Raw genomic sequence first — 27394 nt, 5'->3', positions numbered from 1 at the left:
TTTAAAAGATAAAAAAAAAGAAAGAAAAAAGTTGCTGCTTTGATTCCCAGTCGAGGCACATACCCAGGTTGTGGGTTCAGTCCCTGGTTGGGGCGCATATGGAAGGCAACAGATTGATGTTTCTCTCTCATATCGAAATTTCTCACCCTTCTCCAAAATAATTTTTTTAAAAATTGAAAATGTTCATATTCCTTAAAATAAAATGAAATAAAATATTTTAAAGACAATTGGGTATCCAAAAAATATTTTTCATCAAAATTAAAAATGTGCTTTTTTAAAAAAAATATATTTTATATTGATTTCAGAGAGGAAGGGAGAGAGAGAAACATCACTGAGAGAGATCACATCCCGGTTAAACGACCCGTCCACGCCCTCATTTACTCCCACATTTATATTATATGCTGACTTTATTCTGTGCAAGGAAGCCAGTAGCCAAAGAAAGGGTGGGTACCTCACGCAGCGCTGTTGTCATGGAAACACGCAGCTCCCAGCTCCCAACTACAACTCCCAGCGGCCCGCGCGGTTTCCGGCCGGCAAGATGGTGGCGCGCTAGTGGAAGCTGGCGGCTCGGGACGCCGAGAAGGGGATTCCGAGCCCCCCGGGCTACTCAGGTGAAGGACCGCGGGACAGGTGAGGGGCCTCGGAACAGGTGGGGTGCCTCGGGACAGGTGAGGGGCCGCGGGACAGGTGGGGGGCCTCGGGACAGGTGGGTGGCTTCGGGACAGGTGGGGGGTCTCGGGACAGGTGGGGGGGCCTCGGGACAGGTGAGGGGCCGCGGGACAGGTTGGGGGCCTCCAGACGGGTGGGGGGCCGCGGGGCTGGTTGGGGGGCCGCGGGAAAGGTGCGGGGCCGGGTACAGGCAGGCTTCGCCCAGACGCGGCTCGGGGTCGGCGGTGCCCCCGCAGGTCGTGAGGCCCACGTGCCTCCTTGCACAGACTCTCCTGGGACGAGCCGGCTTTGGCCAGCGCCTCCCTTGGTGAACCCGCCTCTGTCCACACTCCCCCTCGGGGCGTGTCCCACATCTTCCCCCTCGGGGAGCACGTCTACTCCTCGTTGCCTCTGCAGTTCCTAGTCGCCCCCTCAGCTCTCACCTGGGCGGGTCTGTGCCCCAAAGCCTCCCTTTTGGCAGCCACCAGTCTGTTCTCTGCGTCTATAAGTCTGTTTTTCTCTTTGTTTTTAAGATATTTTAGTTGATTTTTAGAGAGAGGGGAAGGGAAAGAGAGAAACATTGATGTGCTGTTTCTTGCACACTCCCTACCGGGGATCAGCCTGCAGCCGGCAACCCCCGCACGTGCCCTTCACCGGGAGTGGGACCCCCAACCTCCCGGTGTACGGGAGGAAGCCCAACCAACTGAGCCAAACCGGCCGGGGCTAAAGGCAGACTTAAATCAGATTTTGTTTCACACTCTTACCTCTAGTCGTCTCCCCCCCCTGCCCCCCCCCCCCCAATCTCTCCAGTGGCTAAAGTTAGGCCTAAAGTAAAACCCAAACTTGCTACCATTGACCCTCGTGGCCCCGCGTGTTCTGCTGGCGCAGACTCTATTTTAGCTCTAGCTTTCTGTGCCGCCGAGGCAGCAAGCTCTTTACACCTCAGGGAGTTTGCACTTGCTGTGGCCCCTTCTCAGAGTTCCTCCAACAGCTGTGCCCTGACTGTCATTCCCTTCCTCAGAGAAGCCTTCAGGATACTGACCCAAGGCCTCTGCCACCATCACCCTGTGCTGCCTCCCCGTTTCTTTCCTATTGGATGCAGCCTTGGCTTATGCTTGTTCACTGTCTCCCCCACTGCCAGGGGAGCTGCTGCGTGGAGGGTTGCAGCTGGGCCCCCTGTGCTCTGAAGAAGGTGGTGGGAGGAACAGAGAACAGTCCCTAATTTTGTGAGAACTAAAACGTGTGGGAATATGAGCGATTACCCAGAGAACCCTCCAAATACAGAGGTAGGGCCATAGGAGAAATTGTGAAGGCGCAGAGCAGGTGGGTCTCACCTGGCAGGTAGGACTCCTCGCAGACAGTGAAGTGAAAACTTGCAGAACAGGTAGAGAGGAGAGGGTTGCTCTTTCCGGTAAAGGGTACAGGTATGTGAGGCCCTGGTGAATTAGAGGAACAGAGGATTTTAACCTCCGTGCTGAGGCCGTGGCTTGCCCAGGCCCTCCCTGCGTGTTCCCGGCTGGGGCACAGATGTGGGATTCCGGATCTGCAGAGGGGAGGGAGGCTCCTGGAAGGGCCTGCAGCCCCTCACACTGCTCCCTCCGCCTCGCAGGAGTGCCTGGCCCGCCTCCTCTCCCCCTGTGGCCCCGTCCCCTGTGGAATTGTGGCGGATCCTGAGCTCACCGAGAGCCCCAAGGAGCCAAAGTCGAAGTTTTTTCACCCCAAGCCTGTTCCGGTGAGCCTCCATTCCTGGGGTCTGCAGCATGGGGGCAACCGGGTTAGGGCAGGGTCCCCCTGAGGGGACGGTGAAGCTGGGTGGCCGTGGGACTTTCTAGGCCAGACATGTGGTCCAGGAGGGCTGGCAGGTAAACCGCTCCACGCCTTACCCCAGACTTGCCTCTTCCTTTGGCTTCCTGCTGCCTCTTTCCAGGGTCCTGAAAGCTCAGGGTCCATCTCTGCGCCCGGCCTGAGGGCCTCCCTGAGCCCCACTGTCATTGCCCTGTGGCCTGGGGCCACGCCCCCTGCTGCAGTGGAATTAGAACTATATGTGCCCTGTGTGTCCATCCATTCCTGGCCCGGGGTCAGCACGGTGTTCCCCGTCCCTCCCATAACGGAAAATGGCCTGGTGGGATCGGGCACAGTGGGTAACTAGGGCACAGAGGGTAACTGGGGGCACTGTGGGTAACTAGGGGCTCAGTGGGTAACTATGGGCACAGGTGGGTAGCTAGGGGCTCAGGTGGGCAACTATGGGCACAGTGGGTAACTAGGGACACAGGTGGGTAACTAGGGGCACAGGTGGGAAACTAGGGGCACAGGTGGGTAATTAGGGGCACAGTGGGTAACTAGGGGCTCAGGTGGGTAACTAGGGGCTCAGGAGGGTAACTGGCACACAGCCATCCCGCCTGTGGAGTAGGACAACCTCCTGGTTATCTTCATGTTCAGGGACAGCCCTGCACCTCTCCGCTGGTCCAGTGACAAGTCCGGCTGAGGGCAGGGGCATGCCACGTGCCGGGTGTGAGTGGCTGGGAGAACGGGAAGGACCCAGCGCTGTGACATCTCCCTCCCTCCAGGGCTTCCAGGTGGCCTTCGTGGTGTTCCCGAAGCCGAATGGGGTGTCGGCTGCCTTAGCCCTGAAGGGCCCCTTGCTGGTCTCAACAGAGAGTCACCCCGTGAAGAGCGGAATTCACAGTCAGTGCTGCCGGGGGCATGGGGGGTACCTACTTCCCGGGCCCTGGGTGGGTGGGTGGGGGTCCTTGTGAGGCAGCATCGCTGTGTTCACTTGCCCTGAGAGCAGCGTGTGGGAGGTCTGAGCCTGGCACGGGGTGGGCACAGGGGGGGCCCAGCTTGCGACCACCAGAACCTTCCTTACCGAAGAACCCAGGCCAGTCTCCGTCCCTGTGGCCCGGGTGCGAGGAGCCAACTGGCCCGGCGGGTCCTGGGGTGGCCGGCAGGGCGCCTGAGCAGGTTGTGTGCCTCGCTCCCTCCCTCAGAGTGGGTCAGTGACTACACAGACTCCGTGCTGGACCCGGAGGCCCTGCGAGTGGAAGTGGACACATTCATGGAGGCGTACGACAGGGCGGTGGCCGAGGTAGGGCTTCACAGGGGCCGCACATCACTGTCGCTGTAAGGAAGGCGGTGCCATGGGTGCGGGGTGGCTCCTGAGGGGTGGGGGAGGCCGCGGACCTGGTCACCATGTATAGTCCAGACGCCCCTTCCCGTCACCTGAGCTGCTGGCGTCTAGTTGCTAGGTCTGTAGAGGGGGCAGTCCGAGGCTGGAGGAGGCAGCAGCATTGGCTTGTCTGCTCCCCTTCCCCCCGCTTAGGCACCCACACTGCTGGGGGCGGAGTGGGCAGCAGGTGCCCTTGGGTGCCCAGCTTCTTCCCAACCGGCTCCCGAGGCTGCAGGCGGGTCCCCGGCACCATCACAGGGTCATGTCTTGCAGGAGGAAGCTAAGGCCAAGGAGGAGGAAGGGGTCCCAGACGATGAGGGCTGGGTGAAGGTGACGAGCCGTGGCCGGCGGCCTGTGCTGCCCCGGACGGAGGCAGCCAGCCTGCGGGTGCTGGAGAGGGAGAAGCAGAAGCGCGCTCGCAAGGAGCTGCTCAACTTCTACGCCTGGCAGCACCCTGAGACCGAGATGGAGCTGGAACGTAAGGGCGCACCCCAGCCCCTGGGCCACCCAGCCCATCGGCCATCCCCACTAGCTTGAGCCCCAGCTGCCTGGGCAAGGCCTGTGGCCAAAGGCTTCCCAACAGGCTTTGGGTTGGGGATCCCAGCCCTGCAGTACCTGTGTGCTGGTCCCACTTTGCTCCCTAGAGGTCGCTATGGGGTCCTCTGGGTTACTTAGGGCTGTAGAGGCACCTGGGGTGTAGGACCCACAGCCAGACCCCTGAGCAGTTGTGCTGGGCCAGACTGCAGGAGGCGGGTCTCGGGTGCGGCTGTGGTACAGAGGCTGCTGTGGAGAGTGTGCGTGTGGCCAGGCGGGCTCATGGGGGCAATGGGGTGCAGCTTCCGCGGGCACGTTGTCTGATCGCGGCCGTTCCCCCTCCCCTTCTCGCCCCAGATCTAGCGCAGCTGCGTAAGAAGTTCGAGGAGGACAAGCAGAGGATTGAGCTGATGCGGGCCCAACGCAAATTCCGTCTCTACTGAGCCGCACGGACAGGGTGGTGGGGGTGGCCAGCGAGAGCACGAAGGCCTGCAGGCTTCCCGACTGCCCAGGCCCGGAATCTGCCACGTCAAACAGCACCAAGAGTCAGCCCACAGGCGGCGGGCAGAGGGCAGTGCCACCCTCAGTCCTTGTCTGCAGCAGCCCCGAGCCCGGAGCTGGTGAGCCTGCCCAGCATGAGGACTGGGCTCTCAGGAGCCACCGGCCCAGGAAGTGGTTCCTTCTGCTCCTGTCTCCTCCCAGACTGTCTGGATCTTCCGCCAAAAGGTAAGTGTCCGCCATGTTCTCCCCGTTCCCCTCAGTGGCCAAGCCCCGCACCCATGAAAGCCTCAAAGGAGAGAGGAAAGGACAATTTATTCATCCAGGCGGCACAGGAAAGGCTGCAAGAGCTGCTGGCGGCAGGCCGGGCGGCCTATCCGGCCCTTCCTGCGCTCCCAGCTCACTGCCGGGTTCTAGCCACAACACAGACAACCCGAATGCAGACACGGTCTCCCCTGTGAACTCACAAATGTTGGAGACAAATCTCACCCCCCCCTCTGCTCGGCCAGCTCATGCTGCCCAAGATCAATGAGGCCCGGCCCCATCGCTGGGCGTCCGGTGGTGAGTGGTGAGCACAAGGTCTGAGTGGCCCAGGCCCAGGGCTACAGCCGGGCTGGGATCCTGTTCCCGCTCTGTAAGAAGGAGCCAGTGATACCGGCCACGTGATCGGGTTGGTTCATGTGCACATAGTGGTTGCCTGGAACTTCCACATACTGGAACCGCTGGGGAAGGGAGGGGACAGGTGGTGAGGGGTCGCCCAGGTCGTGGCTCCAAGGGCCCGTCTGGTGGGGCTTTCCTGGGGTCTGGGGCCCCCCTGTGGTGGTTGGAAGTGTGCCTGGGTGACTCAGGCCTGGCTCTAAGTCCAGGAGAAAGGCCTCCTGGGAGGGAAGTGTGCAAGCCCTGGGGCCCTGGGCCTGCTGAGCTGTGAGCTTGGGGAAGTAGGCTGGGCGGGGCAAGTGGCGGTGCTGCTGGCTCTCAGGCTGCCTAGGAGAAGAACCAGCAGCTTTTCACTCTGCTCCTGCCTGGGAGGGAGCCGCCGATGGCCACCCAGCCACTCAGGCTTCCCGTTTCCGGGGCAGGTGTGCATGGGGAACGACGACCGTTTCCTGCCAGGTGCTCCCAGGGACAGTCCCAGCACAAGTCCCAGCCCTCCAGCTTGGGGGCCCACCCCCACCTGCAGCCAGCACGCAATGAGGGGACTGGTCATCTGTTCCCATTTGGACCCTAGGAAACTGGGATGGCCGCTGCCTGAGTCGGGCTTGGCCCGGTGGGGGTGAGGACAATAAAATCCGGAGAGTCTGCCAATAACAGTCTATTCTGTGCCGACCTGCATGTGACCACAGCTGGGAGTGAGGCCTGGTAGCTCCCGGAGGGTCACCTGGTGGACCTGGGGCTGAGCCAGACCAGGGGCCCCAGTGCAGGAAAGATGGCGTGCCCTAGCTGGCTTATCTCAGTGGTTAGAGCAGGGGTGGGCAAACTTTTTGACTCGAGGGCCACAATGGGTTCTTAAATATGACCCGAGGGCCGGAACAAAAGCATGGATGGAGTGTTTGTGTGAACTAATATAAATTCAAAGTAAAGGAGCGGAGGGGAGAGCAAGAGATCTCTCCGCTCTTTCGGCTCCGCGGGCCGGATAGAACAGCCGAACGGGCCGGATCCGGCCCGCAGGCCGTAGTTTGCCCACGGCTGGGTTAGGGAGTCGGCCTGTGGACTGAAGGGTTCCAGGTTCAATTCCGGTCAAGGGCACACATCAGGGTTGCAGGCTCAATCCCCAGTAGGGGGTGTGCAGGAGGCAGCCAGTCAGTGGTTCTCATCATTGATGCTTCCATCCCTCTCCCTTCCTCTCTGATATCTAAAGAAGAGGTAGCGCCCTAGCTGGTTTGGCTCAGTGGATAGAGCATTGGCGTGCGATCTGAAAGGTCCCAGGTTCGATTCCGGTCAAGGGCACATGCCCAGGCTGTGGGCTTGATCCCCAGTGGGGGACTTGCAGGGGGCAGCTGATCCATGATTCTCTATTATGATGTTTCTATCTCTCTCTCCCTCTTCCTTCCTCTCTGAAATCAATAAAAATATATTTAATAAAAAAGAAGTGGTAGTATGGCGGAGCACAGAGGGCATAATGCCCCCTCACACCCCAGCCACCCTGAGCCCCACACCTACCTCTCCTAGGGTGGATTTCAGCGTGTCAGTTATGAAAAGCAGGGGCCCCGTGACAGTGTCATACTCTCCCCTCACGTCAAAATATCCTTCGGTTGCTCTGGAAAGCAAGAAACCAGGGTTCATCTCAGGTCCGCTTCCAGCAGTGCCCTGCACCCTGGCCGGGGCTACCCTCCCCCCTGTCCACAGCTGGGTCCCATTGAGTTAAAGTTTAAGTCAAGATTCAGGCACTCAGTACCCACCCACACTTGAAGTCCCAGTTTGCCCGTGGTCACAGCCAGTGAACGGCTCGAGTCCGTACTTTTTCTTTTTTTTTAAGGTTTTCTTAATTGACTTTTAGAGAGAGAAACATCAGTTAGCTGCCTCCTGCATGCTCCCTACTGGGGATCCGTCCTGGGCATGTGCCCTGACGGGGAATCAAACTGGCGAACATTGGTACGTGGGATGATCCTCAACCACTGAACTACGCTGGCTGAGCTTTCTTTAAAAAAATAAAAAAAAAAAAGCTTTACTGAGATAATTTCACCCATTTTAAGTGCATAATCCCATGGTTTTAAATATGTTCAGATGTGCATCCACCAGAAGTCAATTTTAGAGCATTTTCATCACCTCAAAAACAACCCCAAACCTGTGTCCTCCCACACACCACTGCAGGTCCAGCCCACCTTCTGCCCCTTTTTCCGTCCCTGGCTTACGGGGGAAGGGAGTCCCGTGGTGTGGACTCCGCGCTGCCTTCCACGGAGCCCAGTGCTTTCAGGGTCCCTCTGCTCTGGTCCTGTCAGTGCGTCCTTCCTTTTTAGGGCGGAAACAGCCCGCGGTGGGCCGGCATCTAGGCTGCCCCACCTTGTGGTTATGGGAATCTGCACCATCCTGCACCAATGTGGGCCTCGCTGGGGCTGCCCCTGGACTGGGGCTGCCAGCCAGAGGGCCCTGTGGTAACTGCTTGAGAGACGCCAGACTGTTGGCCACCGTGGCCCCACCACTGGACAGCCCGTCGCTCTGAGGGCCGGGGCTCCGGCCATCCTGCTGGCCACACTGCGCTCAGGGGAGAGTAGCCACCCTGGCGGGTGTGCAGGGTGTGGATGTGCGTGTCTGAGTGCCTGCTTCCTAGGCCCTGTGCTCGGCACCAGAGACAGAGGTGTCCCTGGGTCACAGATCCTGCCGTGGGCGTGTACGGTGCAGGACTGCAGTGTGTGTGGGGGGGAGTGGCATGTCGGCCACATTAAAGGATGTTCGCCCTGTGAGACCCTGAGGTGCAGGCCTGGGGGAGACAGGCAGACAGGAGCGGCAGCAGAGGCCTGGGAAAGGGAGGGGCCCCGGTGGCTACAGGGTTGGGGTGCCCTCCAGCGTCGCCTGTTGGAAGGTGTGCTGCCCAAGCCCCGCGATGCCTTTGCCTTCCTGCCACGCACCAGCTGCCGAGGGCCTCCCCAGCCTGTGGCCGTGGGGGGCTGGGACCGCACGCCTGGGAGACCTGCAGGTTCCCCTGCTCACGGCGCGGCTGCTGGTTCAGACTTACTTCACGAGCAGGACGTGGGCCTGCAACTTCTTGATGGCGTGCACACACAGCTCCTTGCTCATGAAATCAAAGGAGTGCTCGGGCTAAAGAGACAGGAACCACAGTGAGTAATTTCTAATCCTCACCCGAGGCTATGTTTTCTGCTTTGAGATATATTTTTATTGATTTCGGAGAGGAAGGGAGAGAAACATCAATGATGAAAGAGGATCATTGGTCAGCTGCCTCCCTCATGCCCCCTACTGGGGACTGTCTGAGCCAGCACCCAGGCATGTGCCCTGACAGGGAATCAAACCGTGACCTTCTGGTTCGATTCCTGGCCGGGCTCAACCATTGAGCCACACCAGCGGGCATTAAAAATACATATTTTTTTCATTGCTCTAGCCAGTTTGGCTCAGTGGACAGAGTGTCGGCCTGGGGACTGAAGGGTCCCGGGTTTGATTCTGGTCAAGGGCACAATCCCGGGTTGCTGGCTTGATCCCTAGTATGAGGCGTGCAGGAGGCAGCCGATCAATGATTCTCTCTCATCATTGATGTTTCTCTCTCTCCCTCTGCCTTCCTCTCTGAAATCAATGAAAAGATATATTTTTAAAAATATATTTTATTGCCGAAACCGGTTTGGCTCAGTGGATAGAGTGTCGGCCTGCGGACTGAAAGGTCCCAGGTTCGATTCCGGTCAAGGGCACGTACCTTGGTTGCGGGCACATCCCCAGTGGGGGGTGTGCAGGAGGCAGCTGATCGATGTTTCTCTCTCATCGATGTTTCTAGCTCTCTATCCCTCTCCTCTCTCTTCCTCTCTGTAAAAAATTAATAAAATATATATTAAAAAAAATAAAAATAATAAAAATATATTTTATTTATTTGAGAGAGAAACACCAATGGGTTGCCTCCCATACGCACCCCAACCAGGGATGAATTCTGCATCCTGGGTATATGCCCTGACCAGGAACCTAACTACTGACCCTTCAGTGCCTGGGACGATGCTCCGACCCACTGGCCAGGCACCGGGCACTGCTGAGGGTGTGAGACCTGTCTCCTGAGGGCCCTGGGGAGCCTGGTGGGGCACCTCACCCACCTACCCCAGGACGGAGCCCAGGGCCCAATCACACGCCCTTCCCAACAGGCCTCACTGCACAGGCCGGAGGCTCTTCCCCCTAAATCTCTCTGGGCTCGCGGCTGCCCATCCAGGCGATGTTTCCCAGACTCTTACAGCCAGGTGTGGCCGTGCGACTGAAGGCAGAGCGGTCTGGGCTGCTTCTGGGCCTAGATTTTAGGTCTCAGGTGTGGCACCTTCCCACCCCCTCTCCTGGGCCCAGGCTGCCCTGCAGTGCTGCCCTGCCAGCCTGGCCCTGGCTCTGCCAGCACAGCCCGCCTGCCTGCTCGGACAGTTGCCGTGAGAAGTTTGCTGGAGACACAGTGCAGAATGAGTGCCCCTCGGTGCCCAGTCCCTGCTGGCCTCCCACACAGCCCTGACCACCGTCTCTGACCACTGCGATGTCTAGGCCTGTGCTGCCCCAGTCAACCCCCCGCCGCCGGGGACTGTAGTGCTGGAAGGGGAGCTGGTCCAAACCGGATGCGCTGCCGTGTGACTCGCACACTGGACTTGGAAGACTAATAGGAAAGGAGTCAGCTACCTTAATGTTTCCTGTTGACTACGTGCTGAGGTGACAACACCTTGGGTACCCTGAGTTAAAAATATTCACCGGGATTTCACCGGTTCCTCTCTGCTCCTTTCACATGGCTACTGGGGAGGTGCAATGAAGGAGGCATCATACTTCCGTCGGGCTGGTGCTCTAGTCAGAGCCCTCTGAGGGCACCGGGTCTCCTGTGTCCGAGCTCAGCGCGCAGCCTGACAGAGGGGGTCAGGGTGTACTCGGTGGGTTCATTCACGAAGGCTCCCGGAAAGACCCGCTAAGTCACTGTGTTCATGGCGGTGAAGACACGATTCCTATGAACACACGCTGGCCACAGCCCCCAAACTCACTGCCCTGCTCTGCCCGGACCCCTCCCGGCCATTTCCAACTCTCCCACTAAGATAGCCTTGGGTGCTCTCCACAACAGGCTCCCGTGTCCCTCCCGGATGCATGGGGTAGCCATGCAGTGGGCCTTCTCCAGCCATAAAGGAAGCGTTCTGCCACACGGCACACCACGGGTGAACCTGGAGGACGTATCTCAGTGACATAAGCCGGACACGAAGGCCACACCCTCATGACTCCACTGACAGAACGTGGTCACCAGGTGCTGGGGTGCGGGAGTGCGTGGTTCCTGGGGAAGGAGTTAATATGGGGAGATGTGGCATGTTGGGGTGGTGATGGTTGCCTGGCAACATGAGTTTATGCCTCTGAGTGGTGTCCTTACAAATGGCTGCCAGTGATAAATACCGTGCTGTGTGTATCTCACCACCAGAGGGGCCGATGGAGCGGGAAGGGAGAGGAAGGCTGGGCACTCACCACGGTGATCCTCCGGTCACTGCTCAGCACCAGGCCTGGGAGGGAAGCAGACGGTGCCGGTCAGGGTAGGGGCCTCGCCTCCGCTGCCCTGGGAGCCTGGCCCTCTCGCCAGGGTCACTTCTTCAGCCTGGACTGGCAGGGACCATCCCCGACCTCCCCTGGGGATTCAGATGGGGCAGAGCTCATCCGCCACCACCGGGCCACGGGCCACGTGGCCACCCCGGGGCCTCCCCGGCCACCTCAGAGGGTAGCGCAGAAGGAAGGACGTAGGAACAACTCCCTCCTGGCCTCAGAGTCCCCGAGAACCTTAAGTGACCCTGTGGGTCTTCAAACACCATGAAGTTCCCCACAGTGAGGAATCACGTCGCCACTCGTCCAAGAGAAATGGAACAAAAAGGAAGGTTGGAGGGTGGAAAGGTTGGCGAGTGATCCCGGCTCCAGGCCGAGCCCGGGTTCTCGGCCGCAACCCCGATGGTGGACAGCTCGGCCTCACCAGGGAGGGCGGGTGCCACATAAGCCGCCTGGCCATGTCCCCTGGAGCAATGGCCGCAGGGAGGGCCGGGTCGGGTGGCTCAGCTGGTTAGAGGTTGTCCGGTTTCGCCAAGGTTGTGGGTTTGATCCCCGCTCAGGGCGCATACAAGGCTCAACCAATGAATGCATTAAGCGGAACAACAAATCAATGTTTGTCTCCTTTCCTCTCTCTCTCAAATTAATTTTTAAAAAACTAAAACATCAATCGACCCATCAATGCATCCGTCCATCAATAGCCACCACGTTGTAGAACTTCCTTTGGTGGTTTGGAAAAGAAAAACGAAACTGTGTGAACTCTCACTGACAAAAGTGCGAGGAGCATCTTTGGTGCTGATTGTGGTCTCTGAGCCCAGTTCCTGACACAGCCCCGGATTCCTTGGAGTTTCCTGAGTGACGGGATGGGAGGGGTCCCCTGAAAGACGAAGCTGTGCTCCGGGGAGTGGGGAGAGCTGGGATCCAGTTAATCAGTCAGGCCTGTGTGATGAAACCTCCATACACTCCCTTGGAGCACAGCACCTGACCTGAGAGGCAGCCTGGGGAGCAGGAGATGTGCGGGGTGGAGGCAGGCCTGAGAGCCCCAGGCCTTCCCCCCGTAGCTGCCATGTTACTGGGCCTGTGCTGTGTCCTTTACAGTGAACCAAGGGTGAGCAAACGTTTTCCTGAGCTCTGAGCCATTGGAGGAAATGATTGAACCCGGGGGTGTGGGAACGCCAGTCCTAACCAGTTGGTCAGAGTATAGGCGACAGCCTGGTGTGGGCATCTGAAATGGGAAGGAAGGCCCTGGGCCCTCCCTCTCTGGCCTCAGTTTTCTCATCTGCAAGCGAAGGGGCCTCGGCCCTGAGGTCGCTGTTGCAGCCCTGGGCTGAGACAGGAGGCAGCATGGCTGCTGGGAGAGCAGAGGACCAGGGGCCCGAGAAGTGTCGCCACCCCAGCCAGCAGGCCCCGGCAGAGGCTTTCTGACTACTAAGGAGGCCCAAGGTCAGAGGTAAGAGAATAAACCTCAGAAAACCTTTCAACCCGCTCCCTCCCTCTTCCTCTGCGGGGCCTGCCTAGGCCAAGGTCGCAGACTCCGGCCAGCAGTGCCACTTGCGTGGCGGGCCGTGCCAGCAGCTGCTGGTCATGGGAAACGCAGAATGTTGCCAGGTCTCCCATTTTTCAACAGAAACTGGAAATGTCATTTTTACACAAAACCTTTGTGTTTTATATATGAACAACCTGTTCAAAATCCCCTCCAGGCCCAATTTTGGGGTTTAACCTACACAAGTGAAACCAATCCTGCCCGCAACCCCGGGGCCACGCAGCCTGTGGGGCGGGCAGTGCGGTCAATAGGGAACCAGAGCTGGGTCCTCCCCTTCAGGCCAATACCTCCAGCTGTTCCCAGAGGCCTAGGGCCTAGGCCAGTGGTCGGCAAACTCATTAGTCAACAGAGCCAAATACCAGCAGTTCAACGATTGAAATTCCTTTTCAGAGCCGAAAGCTGACTTCTGCGCATGGGCCATGAAGTTTCAATCGCACTGTACGTGCGTGCCCGCCCGTGGTATTTTGTGGAAGAGCCACACTCAAGGGGCCAAAGACCGCATGTGGCTTGTGAGCCGCAGTTTGCCGACCACTGGCCTAGGCCTTCCCAGGCAGAACGCAAATAAGAAGGTAGCCAGGGACCCGCCCTCCCTTCTGCTCACAGCCCCCTGGTTCTCCCACAGGCCTTTGCGGCACCTCTCCTCGGGCCACCTCCCTCCTGGATGTCCTGTGACCTCGCCCTCACCTGCACCACTTTGCTCTGCTCAGAAGTCACCTTCTCTATGAGGCCAACCCAGCCCCTTCTGCCTGAAGGTCACACTGTAAGCTCCGCCCACCCCTGCACCTCCCCTAGGTCACCATGCTCAGCATCCCGCTAGGGCTGGCCTCACCGAGGGAGAGTGCGCACAGCCCAGGGCCACCAGAAAGCTAGGACAGAGGCGTCCACAGAGTCTGTCACAGCCCTGCCAGCACTTGACCTGGGGATTCTGGCCTCCAGACTGAGAGGTAAGCCGCCCCGTCTGGAATTGGTAACGGCAGCCCTAGGCACCGAACACAGAGTTCAGAGGTCAGGTCCATGATGAGCCGTCCCAGTCCCCTGCCCTGCTCCACGACGGATGGGGGCTGTCAGGGTCTCGGGGACTGGCTGGGGTGGAGGGGTGTAGCTCCCCCTATGTCACCACCCCGTGCCCGTGGCAACTGGGAACCCGCTCCGTCTTCTTTTAGGTTAACCCGGGACCCAAAGGGCCACGACCCCTGCAGAGGGGCTGGTCCCAACACCCTGATCCAGCAACTGCCACTCCGCCCTCCTCCTCTCCCACCCCCAGTCACCGGGTCAGCGTCTGTGCTCATCACCGCACGTGACCCTGGCCTGGCCTAATCGGCTCGGTGCGTCCCGATTAGCCCACTTCTGCTCCAGGGGCCCCTCCGGGTCTTGCACCTGTGTGGGCACATCGGGGAGCCTGGCCCAGCCCTGTGCCCTGGACTCCCTCTTTCCATGAGGATCTGCATGGAGGGCCAGGCAGAGGCTCAAATGACAACTGATCATCCCCCCGACAGGTCAGACTGGCAGCCGAGGGACAACAGTGCCAGGTCTTGTCCAGTCCGTTTGGCCTCTGGTTTCTGGGAAACAAGACAAGAGAACAGGCCTCTGGCTTCTCTGGAGCAACTGAAAATTGTGGCCAGACTGGGCCCGAGTTCCTCCTGTAAGAACAACGGGCTGGGCCAGGTCCACCGCCCCCACCACGCCCATCGGCACTCTCCCAGCAGCCGATTAACTCTGCAACTTGCCCAGCGCCCACGGCTTTGGGTTCTTGACCCCTCGGTACTTGATAAGCTGCCGTCACACTCAGCTGGCACGGGCACCGGCACAGCGTTTGGTCCCGAGATGCCTGCCCATGCTGCCCACAGGGGCGGCCTCCCGGGTGAGCAGCACTGTCTGCGGGCACAAGTCACTGGGCCTTCCCCAGCCTCAGTTTCCCCTGCTCCTGGGCTGGGACAGGAGGCAGCATGGCTGCTGGGAGAGCAGAGGACCAGGGGCCGAGGAGTGTCACCACCCCAGCCATCCACTGGGTCCATCCCTACCTCCCCTGGGACCCTCCCCCACTTCCGTCAGGCGGAGCAGAGGGCAGTGGAGGATGAACGGAGACACTACTCGTAAAGCACACAGGACCGCCTGGTCCAGGACCAGCTTAGTCACTATGGCTCCTCACCAAGAGCCGAGCCCATGAGCGGCCTTGGGCGGAGAGCGCCTTACCTGTGGGCACCTGGGTGGCTCCCCGCTGCAGCAGCAGCTTCCCGCACTCCTCGCCCACAGGTCTGTTCTTCAGGAACCTGGGGAGACGGAGGGTGCTGGATGCCTTGGGTCAGGAGGGGCTGATGGGAAGGAGAGGGCAGGGGAAGGGAGGCCCCCCCGCAAGGACGCAGGCGGGTGGAGGGCATGTTCACATCCGTGGGGGTGGGGTGTTCCCACTCCTCAGACACCAAATAGTCAAGGAGCCCTGAGGCGTCAGCACTTTCCCCTCCGTCCACACCCAGGGCTGCTGGGTCCTGTGCGCAGGGCACACAGGCATTTGGCTGAGTGTGAGCGCAGCGGGCTGGCCAGCCGGTGCGTCCCAGAGCTTCCTCACCCACCGCTCCTGCTCTGTCCCCGCCCTTGGTGGGTGACCTGGCATTGTGCAGATCCCAGGCCACACACAGGGTTTCCAAAACTAATAACAAAGGACACTGTCCCTTTCCCTCCCCACCCCAAGCAATGTAGCAGCATAGCTCCGTTCTGTGTGTCTGTGTCTGTGTGTGTGTGTGTGTGTGTGTGTGTGTGTGTGAGAGAGAGAGACAGAGAGAGGGAGGGAGAGAGAGTGGTGGGACTCCTCTTGTCTACCCAGGCTCAGACAGGTGCTGGAGGCACAGATGTGACAGCCAGCTGTGCGGGCGCAGGGGTCAGGACAGGCTGCCAGAGGAAGTGCCATCTGGCTGAGGCCCAGAGGAGGAGGGCAGTGAGCCAGGTGCAGGGATAGGTCTGGGGAGGGCCGCAGGGGGAGCAAAGGTGCTGAAGGAGAGAGTGCGCAAGGGGAGAGCGGGGGCGTGGCTGCACAGGGGAGAGTGAGAGGCAGATGCAGTTGCAATGGTGCCAGGGAGCCTGAGGCCCAGGTGGGCACAGAGAGAAGCAGGCTTGGTGTGGACTTGCCACCGAAGCTCCTTCCTCCGGCCCCGTGACTGGCTCCCTCCATGTCCTCCCACCGTCTCCCCCAACCCATCTCGCCCATGGTGTCCATGGCGCCCACCTCTGCAGCATCTCCTCAGGACTGAGCGCATGCGAGGGCTCCTTGGCGGCCTGCTCCAGCAGCAGCGTGTGCTCTAGCACCTTCCGCTTGTAGGTCAGCAGGTTCTCCAGTTCCTACATATTCATGGTTCTCTGGGCAGCGCCCCCCATGCAGACGAGGGACCCACCCCTCCTCCAGCCCAGGCTCTGCCCTCAGCAGCCCCTGGGGATGCCTTCTGACCCAGTGCGGGTTTGCGCAGGATCGGGCACTGTGTTTGTCTACTCAGCGGGTGAAGTAGATCAAACAGCGAGAGTGGCGGCCACCCATCTCGTGGGACCCTCACGATAACCACGGACGATGCAGCGAGCCTTCACCGAGCACTTGCTATGCCGGGATTGGGCGTGTGGCGATAGCAAAGACACCATGGTTCCTACCTTACGGAGTTTGTGGTCACTTAAGGGACAAGAAAACTGAAGCTGACGAAGGAGTTGTGCCACAGCCGAAGAGCCGAGCCCTCGGAGCAGGGCAACGTCAGAGCTGCAGGGCGCCCCCCAGGGCTCCGAGTCCCCTGACCATGAATGCCCTCCACCTCTCCTGTATGGACTGATGCTCCAACCGACCGAGTCACACTGGCCAGGGCCCAACCCGTCATTTTGAACAGGTGAGAAAACAGGCCCAGAGAGGGGGAGTGAGTGCCCGGGTCACACAGCAGGCATAGGGCAGGGCAGGGCTCAATGCAGGGACAGCACTGGCTGCTGTCACTGGTGGCGGTGGGGGAGGGGTCAGCACTTTCCCCTCCGTCCACACCCAGGGCTGCTGCGTCCTGTGCGCAGGGCACACAGGCATTTGGCTGAGTGTGAGCGCAGCGGGCTGGCCAGCCGGTGCGTCCCAGAGCTTCCTCACCCACCGCTCCTGCTCTGCCCCCGCCCTTGGTGGGTGACCTGGCATTGTGCAGATCCCAGGCCACACACAGGGTTTCCAAAACTGATAACAAAGGACACTGTGTCCCTTTCCCTCCCCACGCCAAGCAATGTAGAGCATAGCTCCGTTCTGTGTGTGTCTGTGTGTGTATGTGTGAGAGAGAGAGTGAGAGAGAGGGAGGCGGACTCCTCTTGTCTACCCTCTGCCACTCCCCCCCACCCCCTTCTACCCACCAAAGGAGACAGTGCCCAGGGCCCTGCCTGGGACCTGGGTCCCCCCGTGACAGCCCCATTCTTACATTAGAGTCCGGTGCAAAAGGGGATGAGTCCAGCAAGATAAGTTTATCCACCATCTCGGGGAACATACAGGCAAACTACGATGCGGCACAAAAAGGGAAGAATGAAGAGGAGAGGACCTGGAAGGGAGAGGGACTCATACTTTCCCCTGCTGTTTCCTCAAACATCTCTCAGGCTGGGGCAAGGCTGCTGACCGAGGCCGGAACAAGACCTTCTATCCCTCAGGGCACCTTCCTCTCCCCTGCCCACCCCGTCCGCACCCAGCACCAGCTCCAAACCCCGAGGGTGGCTGCGTCCTGGGTTCCTGTTTGCCACTGTGATTACTGCTGGGATCTGCACAGCCAGCTGGCACAGCTAACAAAACGCTGATCCAACCCCGGTGACCCCAAGGGCCGTTCCTGTGCCAGGTAACTTCTTCTTCCGCTCCTGCTCTCCCACCCCACTAGGAGGAGCACCCACGGTGGCCGAGGTCATCACTGCAAAGCCTTCCACTCACCATTCCGCCCACAGTGCCACCTAGGAGACAGACAGCACTGGGCTGATGCTGGCAGCAATCCCAACCCGCAGCCCTTCCTCCAGCTCCTCCCACCAGTGACGCGGCTCCCTGTTTGCCGTCAATCTTGGGGCTCCCTCCCTGGGGCCAGATGGCCCCCTCATCAGACCTGACCACTCAGGGGGCCCGATTTCCCTCATCAAATTTGGAGACAACTGCCCAGCTGGCATGGCTCAGCGGTTGGGTGTTGACCTATGAACCAGGAGGTCACGGTTCGATCCCCAGTGGGGCTGTGCAGGAGGCGGCCGATCAATGATTCTCTGTCATCATTGACATTTCTGTCTCTCTCCCTCTTCCTCTCTGAATTCCATAAGAATATACATTTTAAAATTAAGAGACAACTACCTAAGGGGCCATATGTGCCTCCAGGGAGTTACCTGAGTCCAAAGGCCACAGTGTCCAAAGGTCAATGTCGAATGAACCCTTCATTTCCCTTGAAGTTCCCAGAAGTGCAGGGGAAAGGGCCCTGAGTACCAACTCCTCCCGCTCCCTCCAGCCCACCGCAGGAGCCCTGCCCCGTCCCGGCCCAGTGCACTCACCAAAACTGTGGCCCAGGATGGAAAAGCGATCCCATTTCAAGGCTGAAAGCACAGAGCCAGGTGTGGGGGGCCAGCTTCCCCACCTCTGTCCCAGCCCCTGGGGCGCCCCCCTCAGGAGACCAGGCTAAGGGGCCCGGGCTGCACTGCAGGGAGGGACCCCGCAGGAGGAAGTGAGCCCTCCAGCTGGCTTCCTCCAGCTTCCCTGTCACCCATGGATTCCAGGCAGAGCTGGGGCCTGATGCAGGTCACCCCCAGGCCAGCCGTGCTTCCTGACTACCACACTCACTCCCACACTGAGAGGGGGTGCCCCCGCTCCCCAACACACACTCTGCCCCTTACTCACCTGCCGAGACTCTCCGGATCTCACCCACGAAGTTTTGATAGTGATAGGGAAGACCTGGGCTGTAATGGGATGAGAGCCCGTGACCCCCGAAATCCATGGCCACGTAGTAAAAGTCTGAGAAGGAGGGAAGAGGGAGGAGAGGTGTCTGACTCTGCCTCTCCCCTGCTCACTCCCCACAGCGCAGCCCCTGGCCCTGGCCTTCCTCCTGCCCAGCCCACCTCTTGGGAGGAGAGGGATGAGTCTGTCGAAGGAGTTGGCATTGTCCAGCAAGCCGTGCAGGCAGAGAACCGGGGAGCCTTTCTGGGATCCCCAGGCTTTGGCGGCGATGTGGCCCCAGGGCACAGCCATCTTCAGCTCGGAGAACAGATCTGAAGGAGCCAGGAGCTCAGTCCGGGAACCCCACTTCTGAGCCCTTGGTGTGGGCCTGGCCCCTCACCCCCATGTGTGCAGGGCTTCAGAGATACCCAGCATTCCTGTGCTGCCCCCCTGGCGGTTACAGGGAGGGACCCTGAGGTGGGCACCAGGAGGTTGGCGTGGGGATCCCCAGAGGCAGGGAAGATAAACTGGGTCACTGAATGAGAAATAACTTGAAAGGGCTTCACCACAGAACTTTCCAGAATAGTCTGGGAGTTGGGTAGCTCTGGCCTCTGCCACTTGCTGCCTGTGCAACCTTGGGCAAAGTTCTGAAAACCCAGCCTCGGTTTCCTTTTCTGGAAACCGGAATAAGTAATAATAAAAATAATAATAGGCAACATTTACTGAGTCTTTACTTACTGAGATCACGTAAGATGAAGTGGCCCACCTCCCACATCTTCACAGTAAGTTATACATTCATCCGTTCAGCCACACAGATATTAAGGCTGGTTCTTAATATTAAGCACCCTCCCTCCGCAGACCGGGAAACTGAGGCATGGGGGGTGCAGTACAAGCCCCAGGTCAGGGAGGGAGAGCTGGAGCCAGGGTTCACGCAGGACCCCGCCCTCACCGCCCGACGCTGCCGCCTGCGGTCGGGGCTGCCTGCTCCACCGCCCGGAGCGGCCCCTTTACGCTGCTGCCCTTCCCACGGGGTTGGGGGTCCTGCACGCCCCTAAACTGCCGTGAGCTTAACTTGTCTAACTGGGACTCCCGAGTCCTCCCACCAACCACCGCTGCCGGCCCGGCTCGGAGATGCGACGCGAGGGAGGACGGCGTGGGCGGCGAACCCTCCCCCTCCTGCCCTCCGTGGTCCCTCTGAGTGGGTGGGCGGGTGGCAGCGCGCGAGTGGCCTCCCCATCCCGCTCGGGTGTAAGGGTCCCTGGACAGGGTGTCTTCACCCATAGTCGCGTCCCTTGATCGCGCGGCGGCCGTCGCTTCACGCGTTGAGGTCGCTCCCAAGAGCAGGGACGCCTGTTTAAGCCCTTCCCGGGCGCCGGCCCCGCCCCCTGGCTAGGCCCCGCCTCCCGACTAGGCCCCGCCCAGTTCCACGGCCCCGCCCATGCCCACCTCCTGGTCCCGCCCCGCCCCGGCTCCGGGCCAGGCCGGACCCGCGGCCCGAGGACCCTTCTGGGGCGCGGCGCGAGCTCGCCGCGCTGTTCTGTGCAGCGCCCGCGCTCGGGGCGCCGCGTGCGGTAGGAAACTGCGCTCCTCGGGGGGAGGCTGTGAGCCGGGCGGCAGGAGAGCCCGGGAATGGTGGCCCAACGGCCTCCAAAATTCCAGGCTTCGTCCAGGTCACGTCGCAGGAGTGGAGAAGGTTCTTCTTGGCACGTGGATGATGGGACCCGGATCCCTGGGCTGTGCCCATGGCCTCTGACGCCGCGGGGGAGCTGGAGCGGCAGCTGGGGAAGCAGCCGCAGGGATCTGGGCAACCCCTGGACCCTCATGGGCCTGCACCTTAGGGCTGAGTGTGGGGTGACTTTGGTTTAACGTCCACCGGGGCTGCACCGCGTTCCCACCGCGGCCTGGGCCCTCGGCAGTCAGTGCCTAGCAAGAACCAGCCTTAATATTGGTTGTAGGGCTGAAGGGATGAAGGGGCTGAGTCACATATGTTATCACCTGTTGGGAATGGCTAAAGGCATTTCCCCAAACCTGAAAAGGATGATTGTTTGCTGCCAGACAGCTCAGGGCATCTTAATCTACATGTTATTGCTTCCTACTGGCCAAACACCTGAACAGTCCTAGGCTATTCCCCATTCTGACAATGCACTCTGTAGATGAAACCCTACCCTTTGATGTGTATGTCTCCACCTTGCCTTAGGACTAATTGTGTTAATAAAAAGCAAGGGGTCCTGAGACAAGGAGAACTTGGTTTCTTCAGCCAAGCTCCTTGGTATCTTCTGCCCGCCCCCATACGCCTTTCAAAATTATGTTTTGTCAATGGACTCTATATTAATTTACGCACAGCCCCTTCTCCAGATGCTGAACCCTTCCAGATGCCGGATTAAGGCCACAGGTGCTAAATGGCGTCCAATGTCCAGCATTACTGGGGAGAGAGCTGTGCAGTGAATTCTCCCTGGGGCTGGGGCAGGGCCAGATGCGGAACACAGGACAGGGGGCTGGGAGGTTGTGCCAGGGGAGCCAGAATGTAGAGAAGGGGCTGCATGTGGGCCTAGGGAGTTGGGACTTTATTTTGAGGGGATGGTCTTGGGAGACTTGGCAAAGCCATTTCTTTGAGGGGTTCATGCACAGTGGGGTCCATTAGTTCCAGAAATGTTTTGGGTATCACAGGCCCTGGGGAGACATCTGGGAAGATGAAGGGTTGTGGTCTGGAGTTGCTTCGGGCTGAGATTAGGTGCAGACCCTGCCTAAACTGGAGTCAACAAGCTCTTCCTGCCTGATCGAAGGGCCTGCGCTCTACATCGCCCGGATGTTGAGGTGTGGGCTGGAGTATCTGTAGTGGCATCACCTTTACATGAAACTGTTGTAACCTGGAAGACAGAAACTTAACCAGAAGACTGAAAAGGCACGGAACAATAATGAAAGACGGCGAATAGTTCCTAATGGACCAAGGAACTCAACAAAAGCCGGACTCCTGAGGCACGTGCTGGTGCAGAAGGAAAGAGGTTTTTATTCAGGAGCCACACAAGAATGGCGGGTTCCCTCGCCAAGACCAATCTCTCTTCCTGCTCAAGCCTGCCATTTTTAAAAAATATATATTTTTATTGATATTTTACAGAGAGGAAGGGAGAGGGATAGAGAGCTAGAAACATCAATGAGAGAGAAACATCAATCAGCTGCCTCCTGCACACCCCCTGCTGGGGATGTGCCCACAACCGAGGTACATGCCCTTGACTGGAATCCAACCCGGGGCCCTTCAGTCTGCAGGCCGAGGCTCTATCCATTGAGCCAAACCGGTCAGGGCAAGCCCGCCATTCTTACAGGGAAAGGGAGGGGAGAGCATTTTCTCTATTCAATTTTCTTGTTAACTGTTGGTGCACTCCAGTTCTGTCCATCTTTCTGGCTTTCCCTGTGCTCAGTGTAAGACCTTCCCCTGCAGCCTGGTGGCCAATGGGGAGGACTCCTTCCTGCGGGCCTAGCGCAGGGCCTGCTAAAGGACTGTTGACTAAAGGAAACAGTAGCAACCAGAGCGGCCTCAGGTGTGGCAGGCAGGTCTGAGCAACCTCGGGAGGGAGGCTACCTTTGGCCTTGGCACCACATCTTTACCGGGCATCTCCCTCACACAGCCCCCCACGGCCCTGGGGACCAGATGTGAGGCGCTCTGCCCAGCTCGGCGTCATCCCTTCACCGGACCGAGCGTCCACCAGAGCTGGGCTCCGTCCTCTCATCCTTCTCGCCATCACCTCGTCCGGGCTGCGCGTGAGCCCTGCCCTCCCCCTGGGCTCCTGTTTCTTTATTCTCTTTCTATTGTATTGAATTTATCGGGGTGACATTGGTCAATACCATTACATAGGTTCCAGGTGTGCAGTCCTAGAACCCATCATCTGTACATTCGGTGGTGTGTTCACCACCCCAAAGGCTCCTGGTTCTTGTCTCCAGGAATTCCCGCAGGTGACACTGCGGCTCCTTCCCCTTTTAGAGTCTGGAAAAGTCTCCAGCTAAAGGAGGCACCACTCAGAGGCCCTGGGACGGGCTCCAGAGAAAGACTTCACCCCAGCCCCAGGCTGCAACTGCCGAACCCAGTTGAGCGTTTCATCCAAGCCGCAGCCGGGCCAGGTGGGAGTGGGGGCGGGGGTGGGGGCGGGGCGGAGGCCGGTGGGAGTGGGGGCGGGGGTGGGGGCGGGTCGGAGGCCGGGTGGGAGTGGGGGCGGAGGCCGGGTGGGGGCGGTGGTGGGGGTGAGTGCGGAGGCCTGGTGGGGGTGAGGGCGGAGGCCGGTGGGAGTGGGGGCGGAGTCCGGGTGGGGGTGGGGGTTAGGGCGGAGGCCGGGTGGGGGCGGGGCGGAGGCCGGGTGGGGGTGGGGGCGGGGGAGGAAACGCTGCCCACGGGCGGAGGTTCAATTCGATTCCACTCGATCCTCTCGCCCTTCCCTTCGGATGGATTCATGGCGTTGATTTGCTGCCAGGTGCCCACGGGGGCGCGGGGAAGGCGGGCTGCGCTCCGGTACTGGCGCGGGGAGAGGGGTCAGCGGGAGATCCCGCACGCGCTTGGGTCCGCGGTGGGGGTGCGGGTGGGAGTGGGGGCAGGGCGAGAGCGCGCAGGCGGCACCCGTCCCGGGAGGCAACAGAAGCTGTGTGTGTGCGTCCTCACGTGTGTGTTGTAGGCGGCCTCGTGTGTGTGTGTGTGTGTGTGTGTGTGTGTGTGTGTGTGTGTGTGTGTAGGCGTCCCCACTGCGCCCCAACTCCAGTCCCCCTCATTCTGAAACCCTGCGGGGGGCCGCGTCTCCATCCCGGTCGAGACACGTGCGAGTTGTTTTAGCGAAAGAGCTTCCACACGTGAGACCGGCGGGGCGGCGTCTGCGGAGGCTTTTGGGGAGTCAGAGGAAGGCCCGCCCTTTCGCAGACCCCCAATTCGGCCTCTCTGAGCGGCTCGGGCGGCGAGGCGGTGGGCCGGGTGCGAGGATGGAGGCGGCGCCGCGGAGTTTGAAGTGAACGCGAGCAAAACGGGGACGGACGCGGCGAGGGGCGCAGGGGATCGCGAGCGGGCATTTGCCCAAAGCCGGGCCGCGGGACCTCGGGCGCAGGCGGCCCCGGGAAGACGGCAGCGCCCCCTGTCGGCGCCTCGCCTGGCTGCAGCCCTGCCCCTGGCCCGCGCCACCAGAGCCTCTTCTAAGGCGCGCTGTCCTGGGCACTTAGGCTGCTCCTGGTTTGAATGAAAGAGAAAGGGACAGTTAGCCCCCTCCCCCAACCCCCTCCTTGTGTGAGAAAATGGAGAGAAACGCAGACACTTCGGTGGAGGTTTCCAAACGTTTTTGGCTCAGGGCCCACTTCAGGGTCAACAATTGTAAAGAAGATTAAGTGAGAGAAACATGGCTACTGAGCACTTGCTGTGTCCCGAACGCTTCTGGGACCCGCACGCTTCTGGGACCTTGTATTGAATCATTGAGTCAATGAGATAATGCCAGTACGAGGCCTGGCTCGGTGTCTGGCATAAAATAAATGGTAGATGAATATAGCTTTTAAGCCCTAACCGGTATGGCTCAGTGGATAGAGCGTCGGCCTGCGGACTGAAGGGTCCCGGGTTCAATTCCGGTCAAGGGCAAGTACCTTGGTTGCGGGCACATCCCCAGTGGAGGTGTGCAGGAGGCAGCTGATTGATGTTTCTCTCCCATCCATGTTTTTAACTCTCTATCCCTCTCCCTTCGTCTCTGTGAAAAATCAATAAAATATATTTTAAAAAAAAGAAAATAGCTTTTAAAATTTTGTTCCATATATTTTTATTGATTTCAGAGAGGAAGTGAGAGGAAGAGATAGAAACATCAATGATGAGAGAGAATCATTGATCGGCTCCTTCCTGCATGCCCCGCACTGGGGATCGGGCCTGCAACCCGGGCATGTGCCCTGACTGAAATTAGAATGGTGACCTCCTGGTTCATAGGTCGATGCTGAACCACTGAGCCAACCAGCCAGGCTGTTTCATACTTTAAAAATACAAATCAGGATAGGATGAAGGGAAAGAGGCCCAACTGAGAGCTGAAAGATCCCCTCAGTTCCAGCCTACACCAAATTTGTACAGGAGAACTTGCTTTTCTGTGAAGTCACAATGAATATATTCATGGTTTCTCCCTCTGAAAGGCATGAACGTTCTGTGTGAACCAGACATTAATTTTTTAATTTTGCCTTTTCTCTCCTTTGGCAGCAGCAGCGGCTTTGATCAGGCCTGACAGCTGCTGCCCTTGGTGTCTCTGGCCGGACCCTCTCCCCTGAGCACCCTCGTGCGCCTGGCTTGCACATCCATCTCGACTGTCCCCTCCACACATCCCGTCATGCCCGCAGGCCTGCTGCCTCTCAGGGACTGTACCCCTCCCTCGCCCCCACCACTCTGGCCCAAACCCTTACTTACACGCATCCTTCTCCTCTCTCACCGCAGCCACAGTCTGTCTTGAGATGCCATGGGCTCCGCATTAAAGTAAATGCAGACTCCGCCCACTTCTTGCCACTTCTATTGCTGCCAGCCAGCTGGAGCTGCCCGTACCTCTCCTCTGGAATACTGCCATCATGCCTCCACCCGTCACCCTGATTCTCCTTTTCTACTGATTGATTGATTGATTGATTTGACAGAGAGGAACATTGATTTATACATTCATTGGTTGCTTCTGATTCTCGCCACCAGTCCCAGTGCCTCTCTGAGCTCATCTGCTGACCTTGACCTTACTCTTTGCCCTCTAGCCACATCGGCCTTTTAATTATTATTTTTATAATCCTCACCTGAGGATATTTTCCCCATTGCTTTTTAGAGGGAGTAGGAAGGAGGGGGGAGGGAGAGAGAGAAACCTTGATATGAGAGAGACACATCGATTGGTTGCCTCACACAGCAGCCCAGACTGGGGGTGGGTATGTGCCCTTGACCGAGAATTGAACCTGCGACCCTGCTGTGCGATAGCCGCCACACAACCATAGAGTGACACTGGCCAGGGCCACATGGCCTTTTATTTTATTTTTTAAATATTTTTATTGATTTCAGAGAGGAAGGGAGAGAAAAAGAGAGATAGAAACATCAATGATGAGAGAGAATCATTGGTCAGCTGCCTCCTGCACGCCCCACACTGGGGATGGAGCCCGCAACCCAGGCATGTGCCCTGACCAGGAATGGAACTGTGACCTGCTGGTTCCTAAGTCGACGCTCAACCACTGAGCCACCCCGGCCAGAGCCCCACCTGTCTTTAGCGTGCACCCAGCATATTCTGTCCTGTGCCCTTACACAGCAGCCCCTTGAACCGGAGGCGCTTGTCCCTCCGAGCTGTCCACGTGACCAGCTCCACCACCTCCTCCAAGTCTTTTTCTAAATGCCACCTCCTCACCAGGTCTGCCCTGACCGCCTGAGTACAATCCTCTCTGCACTGGGCATATAGACCCCCTTCCTCTGTGTTATCCTGACTGCCTAACCGGCTGCTTTCTGTCCGTTTTTTGTTCTTTGTCGCCCTCTGCTGGAGCGGAAGCTCAGCAGGGCAGGGGTCTTCTCGGTTTTGGGTTTTGTCCCCCCTGTATCCCACCCACCGGGCCCCTAGCAGGCCCTTCATAAACTGAGTGAGCAAATGAATGAACGCTCGCAGCCCATCATCCCGGGCGCTGCCAGCCTGCCACCAATGCTACTTCTTCCTGGGATCAAACCTTGGTTTCTTCTCAGAATTACTCTCCGAATGCTTCTGTATGGGGAGGCGTGGCGGCGGGGCAAGGATGTAGGGTCTTTGGTCTTGAAAAAAAAGGTGTTTTATTCTTCTAAACATTTTGGTTATTGGAATTAATGAATCAAAAATTCTGAAAGGCTGCATGAGGTGCAATTCCTCCAGGATCGGGGGAGGGGAGCAGGCACATTTCTGATCGGGGTCCCGCGCACTTCAGACCGTCCACGGACTATGGGGAGTTGTGTGTGCTGTGCCCATGTGTGTGTTTGTGGAGACCGTTCCAGAGCCCTCACTGGAGTCTCCCAGGACCGGTGACCCCCAAAAGGTTAGGAACCCCTGGCTTCTGCTGAGTGCTGCTGGCCTGCCATCTCACGCCCCCCGAGAGTCACTGTTGGCCCTTTCTGCCCCCGGTTCCCCACTTTGAAATGGTGCAGGATGGGGTGTAGGGGTGCGTGTTCAGGCTCAGGAGCTGGGTGGCCCACTTTGAATCCTGGTCCATCACATGTCTGCTGTGTGACTCTGGACGAATTACTTCACCTCTCAGCCTCGGTTCCTTCATCATAGACTGAGGATGAGTTGTGCTGCCTCCCGCACGCCCCGCACTGGGGATCGAGCCCACAACCTGGGCATGTGCCCTGACCAGAAATGGAATCATGACCTCCTGGTTCAGAGGTCGACGCTCAACCACTGAGCCACGCCGGTCAGGCCATATAACATTTTAGAAGGAAGATTGAAGCCACCTGTTTGGTCCTGGTCCCCACTGCTGTCCCCTAGGAGGGTCCCCAGGACTCCACTTTCAGCGTAAGTCATTCCTTTCCTCCTCTGCAGCTTTTGAAAGGGCAAGATGGGGATTTTGTGACTGCTGGGACGTTCTTTGACTCATGCCTGCGGAATTAGACGCAGGCCAGGAAGAGTGACAGATCAACTTTTATTGAGGACGTTTTCCTATTACAGACAGCTCCTCGCGTGCGTTCCTCAGCTGGCGCGGACGGCTGCTTTATCTCTGTGGCGGCCAGCGATCCGGCTCTGAGTCGGTGTCACAGCAGACCTTTGGTTGGCAGTACATACAGCAGGATGGGTTTCAGCCCCCCACCCCGCTGTCCGTTGCTGCACGTGACCGCTGCAGGGCGACCCCGAATGGGATGTCACCGAATGCGCGTGGTTAGATGAGAGGTAAGAAAGGTGACGTCTGACTGACGCTCTCTTTGGAGGCACCGCTTTGTGGTAGATGCCTGTCTTTACCCTCCCACGGC

At 59.0% G+C, this 27394-nt stretch overlaps 2 protein-coding genes across 2 annotated transcripts; one reads left to right on the top strand and one right to left on the bottom strand.

The window, feature by feature from the left end:
- Window positions 1-470: 470 nt before the first annotated feature.
- Window positions 471-6923, top strand: LOC308244340 (ribosomal RNA-processing protein 7 homolog A-like; the record flags this gene model as incomplete). Its single annotated transcript, XM_080660271.1, has 6 exons — window positions 471-611; window positions 2258-2380; window positions 3216-3333; window positions 3636-3733; window positions 4088-4292; window positions 4706-6923. 6 exons carry the CDS (start codon window positions 471-473, stop codon window positions 4789-4791), a joined length of 771 nt encoding a protein of 256 aa, XP_080516397.1. The 3' UTR covers window positions 4792-6923.
- LOC308245176 (serine hydrolase-like protein) lies at window positions 5143-19786 on the bottom strand. The gene is made up of 12 exons (XM_080662046.1): window positions 19740-19786; window positions 18645-18794; window positions 18427-18540; window positions 18084-18125; window positions 17488-17507; window positions 16994-17068; window positions 15796-15908; window positions 14769-14845; window positions 10967-11001; window positions 8520-8602; window positions 7007-7103; window positions 5143-5568 (listed from the first exon to the last, which is right to left on the bottom strand). Exons 1-12 carry the CDS (start codon window positions 19741-19743, stop codon window positions 5449-5451), a joined length of 930 nt encoding a protein of 309 aa, XP_080518172.1. The 5' UTR covers window positions 19744-19786; the 3' UTR covers window positions 5143-5448.
- Between the last annotated feature and the right edge of the window lie 7608 nt (window positions 19787-27394).

Source organism: Plecotus auritus (genome assembly GCF_963455305.1).
Source record: "Plecotus auritus genome assembly, chromosome: 3".
In the NCBI taxonomy this organism is placed as follows: domain Eukaryota; kingdom Metazoa; phylum Chordata; class Mammalia; order Chiroptera; family Vespertilionidae; genus Plecotus; species Plecotus auritus.
The sequence above is the reverse complement of the archived record's forward strand: the minus strand, read 5'-3'. Positions and strand labels throughout refer to the sequence as shown.